This window comes from Pseudophryne corroboree, chromosome 2 (assembly GCF_028390025.1).
Source record: "Pseudophryne corroboree isolate aPseCor3 chromosome 2, aPseCor3.hap2, whole genome shotgun sequence".
In the NCBI taxonomy this organism is placed as follows: domain Eukaryota; kingdom Metazoa; phylum Chordata; class Amphibia; order Anura; family Myobatrachidae; genus Pseudophryne; species Pseudophryne corroboree.
This window is the reverse complement of record NC_086445.1, coordinates 30,312,891-30,317,341: the sequence shown is the minus strand read 5'-3', so window position 1 is coordinate 30,317,341 and position 4,451 is coordinate 30,312,891. Positions and strand designations below refer to the sequence as shown.

The 4,451-nt window shown below is 40.8% G+C and overlaps 1 protein-coding gene across 1 annotated transcript; it reads right to left on the bottom strand.

The window, feature by feature from the left end:
* Nucleotides 1–478: 478 nt before the first annotated feature.
* On the bottom strand, nucleotides 479–1,450 carry LOC134989596 (odorant receptor 131-2-like). The gene has a single exon (XM_063950617.1). The coding sequence runs from the start codon at nucleotides 1,448–1,450 to the stop codon at nucleotides 479–481; it is 972 nt and encodes a 323-aa protein (XP_063806687.1).
* Between the last annotated feature and the right edge of the window lie 3,001 nt (nucleotides 1,451–4,451).

The following is a 4,451-nucleotide window of genomic DNA, read 5'->3' as shown; positions in this document are numbered from 1 at the left end:
CCGGTAGTGTCTTATCTGTAGTTATAATAGGCCATAGAGCTTTTGTTGCTTTTGTAACTGTATATATATATATATATATATAGATAGATAGATATTTTGTTTGGTAGGACATGCCTAGACTATACTTTGACCACATCTAATCAATACCTAAAACCAATGTCCCAGCTCCTTTGGATTAGAGACACAGGTGTAAGATGCTTCCTAGACACGTATCAGAAAAAACAGGCATGCATGGAAAGTATCCTGAGAAAGCTGAAATTTGCTTTTAAGTCCATCTGTAAATGACGTCCTAAGTGGCATCTGTACACTGGTGGCTACATGATAAGTCATTCAGTAATTAATCTGTGCAAGAACAACAGCACCAGGGACAGTCATTGTTACTTGTGTCTTATGCAGTATTGGCTGAAAGCATGAAAATGAAAGATTACCTGCCCATGGGGCTGATTCTGAGTCGGACACAGAAATGCATTAGCAGCGTCTATTGGCGCTCACCCTTCTGCATCTTTATGTTACCGCCAGTACCAAGTCTTTTCCTGATGGAGGTACATTTTGGTAAAGATTTCTTAAGATGTTTTCTCAGTACATCATCCCGGATTCCATAGATTACAGGACTGAGAAATCGCGGCACATAGGTGAAAATAAAAAAGTTTATCAATTGTATCTGCGCAGCAACTTCGAGAGTAAATGTCTTTGTAAGCATATTCAATAATGACGCCAGGCATAGGAGAAACTGGAAGGCGTGGAGCAGAACTGTCTTCCTGGCTTTGGTGGCAGAAGATGACTGAGAACTTGCTTTTAGGGCAACCAGCATAATCTTTACATATGTAAATATGAGGACAAGTCCCACAGAGCTGAAACACAGGATGAGATCAACGGACCTAATAAGATATTGAATTTTATTAACCATCATATTTTCCTTTACACACATAATATAGAGATTGAATATATTGGGACATGACAAGAACATGACACATAAATCAGCAACATGTGGGATCATCAGCACCAAGCATATAATGGTAAAAACAGCTTTGGCTCTCTGTGGGGTGCACAGCTGGGCATGTCGCAGTGGGTAGCAAATGGCGACATATTGCTCTACAGCCATGGCTGCCAGGTTGTATGGAGTTACTTTAAATGTAATTGCAGAAACAAAGTACACAATGTAGCATGTTGGTACAGGGATATATGCTATATATGCAAGGTTTAAGTAGAATGCCAGGACTAGACACAATGTGTCATTAATGAGCATACAAACAAACAGAACGTAGCGAGCAGTCTGCCGGAGCTCTGGTGTTAGGAAGAAGGCGTTCAGCATCACTGTGACATAGTAGAAGAAGAAACATAATCCCAATGTTATCAAGGCTGTAATGATCCACATTGTGTACACAGACGCTTTACTGAATGTGAAGGACACTTGGGTCAGGTTGTTTTTAAGTACTGATGAGTTGATCATTATTGGAAGAGTAATGTTCTCTTTTTCCCGGTATCTCACAAATAAAAAGACAAATAAAAAGGGATATTAATTATTTAAGACCCATGCAAACACAGTATCCTATTATGTTTTACAGGGAAGGAATAGCAGCCCTTAGTCATAGTTAGTAGAATTTAGTTAAACATGCTTGGGATAGGCATATAAATATCCTTACAAAGAACTAAGCTTCAAAAATTGTTGAGATTACCTAAATGATAAGATAGCGGCAGACTAGATGGGCCAAGTGGTTCTTATCTGCCATCATATTCTATGGAGTAAATTTACTAAAGTTCCATGTTTCTGCCAATTCCAACTGAGATTAGTCTCATCTGACATCGGCCGTTTTCATGTAAATTTTTTGGCAAACATACCCCGTAGTTTGCGAAGCTCCCGAGTTTCTCTCATTCATGTTTTCCGATGTCGATGTTATTTGTACTCCAGAGCAGTGTTTTACTGGGGAGTTTTATAAAACACTGCCGAACATGACACAATGAAAATAGGCCGGATCAGTGAGATATGAACAATGCTTCATTGTGTTAAGTAATAAAAATAAGAAAAAGAATGTGGGTTCCCCCTTCCTAAGCATAACAAGCCATGGGCTCTTTGAGCCGTTCCAGGTGCTTAAAGTACCAGGAAGGAAATTGTGTAGGGGTTCCCAGTATTTTAAGAACCAGTAACTGGCTCTTGGACCAGTCCTAGTTCCAAAAATATGGGGGGGGGGACATAGGGTTCCCCAGCACTGGGCTCCTCTAGCCAAGGAGGTAATATTGCATCCAGGTGACACATTTATATTGGTCCCTGCAGCCGCAGCATCATCTGCCAACTAGTCAGCCTTGGCTGGGGTTACATGTGGTAGTGGGGACCCCCATAATAAAGGGGTCCCCTTACCTACATATACTTACCTACATCCCACATATCCATTCTCATCCACTTGTCCAGTAGAAATCCATGTGGTACCTGTAAAAAAAAAATATATATATATATATATATATATATATATATATTCGCCTATTTCCAGTGCAGATCTGTCCCCTTCATTCCATGTAGGCATTCAAGGGGTTAATAATCACAAAACACAAAAAACTTGACCTAGAATGGACTAGTAGAAGTGTATGGTTACACATACACTTCTACTACGTAACTGCCAGGCCATCATGTGATTAGATGGGGAAACCAGAAGATCAGTTGGGGATGACCCTTGTGGTTTTACAATTTAAGCGTTTCCCACAATAGGAATGAATGGAGCAGAGGCCCTCATTCCGAGATGATCACTCGCTAGCTACTTTTAGCAGCCATACAAATGCAAAGTCACCGCCCATGTGGGAGTGTATTTTCGCTTTGCAAGTGTGCGAACGCCTTTGCAGCCGAGCTCTGCAAAAACATTTTGTGCAGTTTCTGAGTAGCTCTGGACTTATTCAGCCCTTGTGATCACTTCAGTCTTTTTGTGCCCGGTACTGATGTCAGGCACCCGCCCTGCAAACGCTTGGACACGCCTGCATTTTTCCAAACACTCCCAGAAAACAGTCAGTTGACACCCATAAATGCCCTCTTCCTTTCAATCTCCTTGCAATTGCCCATGCGAATGGATTCTTCATTTAATCCATCGCTCAGCAATGATCCGCTTTGTACCCATACGACGCGCATGCACATTGCGGTGCATATGCATGCTCAGTAGAGTCCTGATTGCTGCGCTGCGAAAAAACAGCAGCGAGCGATCAACTCGGAATGACCCACAGAGTGTCTCCAAAAAACTATCAGAATAGATTAAATTTAATTCAACTTTATAGTCAATGTGTAAGTAATAAGACATCTCCAGTCAGAATATAAACAAGGAGAACATTTGTTGGACATATGTGTGTACAGGCTTGAAGATGTAGTGGAGATTCTGTACTCACTAGTGGTTATAGCTATGAACCGCCCAATCACTTAAGCAGTGAAGTGGTTTCATTGCTGATAGAGCTGATAGAGTTGGGAATGGAATGTTCTGCGGAAGTTGCAGCGCATCACTGAGAGAGGGGGATGGGTGTTCTATGCTCCGCCCATGTCTATCTCCACATATCCCTGTGTATGTGTATACTGTATATGGAGATGAGGAGTATATGGGTGAGGGATGTATATGGCTGTAGGCCATATATAAAGATGATGAGTGTATATGGGTGAGGGATGTATATAGCTGTATGATGTATATAAAGATGAGGAGTGTATATGGGTGGAGGATGTATATGGCTGTATGATATATATAAAGATGAGGAGTGTATATCGGTGAGGGATGTATATGGCTGTATGATGTATATAAAGATAAGGGGTGTATATGGGTGAGGGATGTATATGGCTGTATAATGTATATAAAGATATGGGGTGTATATGGGTGAGGGATGTATATGGCTGTATGATGTATATAAAGACGAGGAGTGTATATGGATGAGGGATGTACAGTTGTGGTCATAAGTTTACATACCCTAGCAGAATTTGTGATTTTCTGGCCATTTGTCAGAGAATATGAATGATAACTCACAAACTTTTCTTTCACTCATGGTTAGTGGTTGGGTGAAGCCATTTATTGTCAAACAACTGTGTTTACTCTTTTTAAATCATAATGACAACAGAAACTACCCAAATGTTTCAAAATGATCAAAAGTTTACATACCCTGGAGATTTTGGCCTGATAACATGCACACAAGTTGACACAAACGGGTTTGAATGGCTACTAAAGGTAACCATCCTCACCTGTGATCTGTTTGCTTGTAATCAGTGTGTGTGTATAAAGGTCAGTGAGTTTCTGGACTCCTGAAAGACCCTTGCATCTTTCATCCAGTGCTGCACTGACGTGTCTGGATTTTGAGTCATGGGGAAAGCAAAATAATTGTCAAAGGATCTGTGGGAAAAGGTAATTGAACTGTATAAAACAGGAAAGGGATATAAAAAGATATCCAAGCAAGGAGGCATTTGAAGAAAAATGGGCTGCATGGTCGAGTCGCCAGAA

Excerpts from the sequence above, each read along its gene's own strand:
- LOC134989596 (XM_063950617.1), bottom strand. The coding sequence starts at position 1,450 with ATGATCAACTCATCAGTACTTAAAAACAACCTGACCCAAGTGTCCTTC.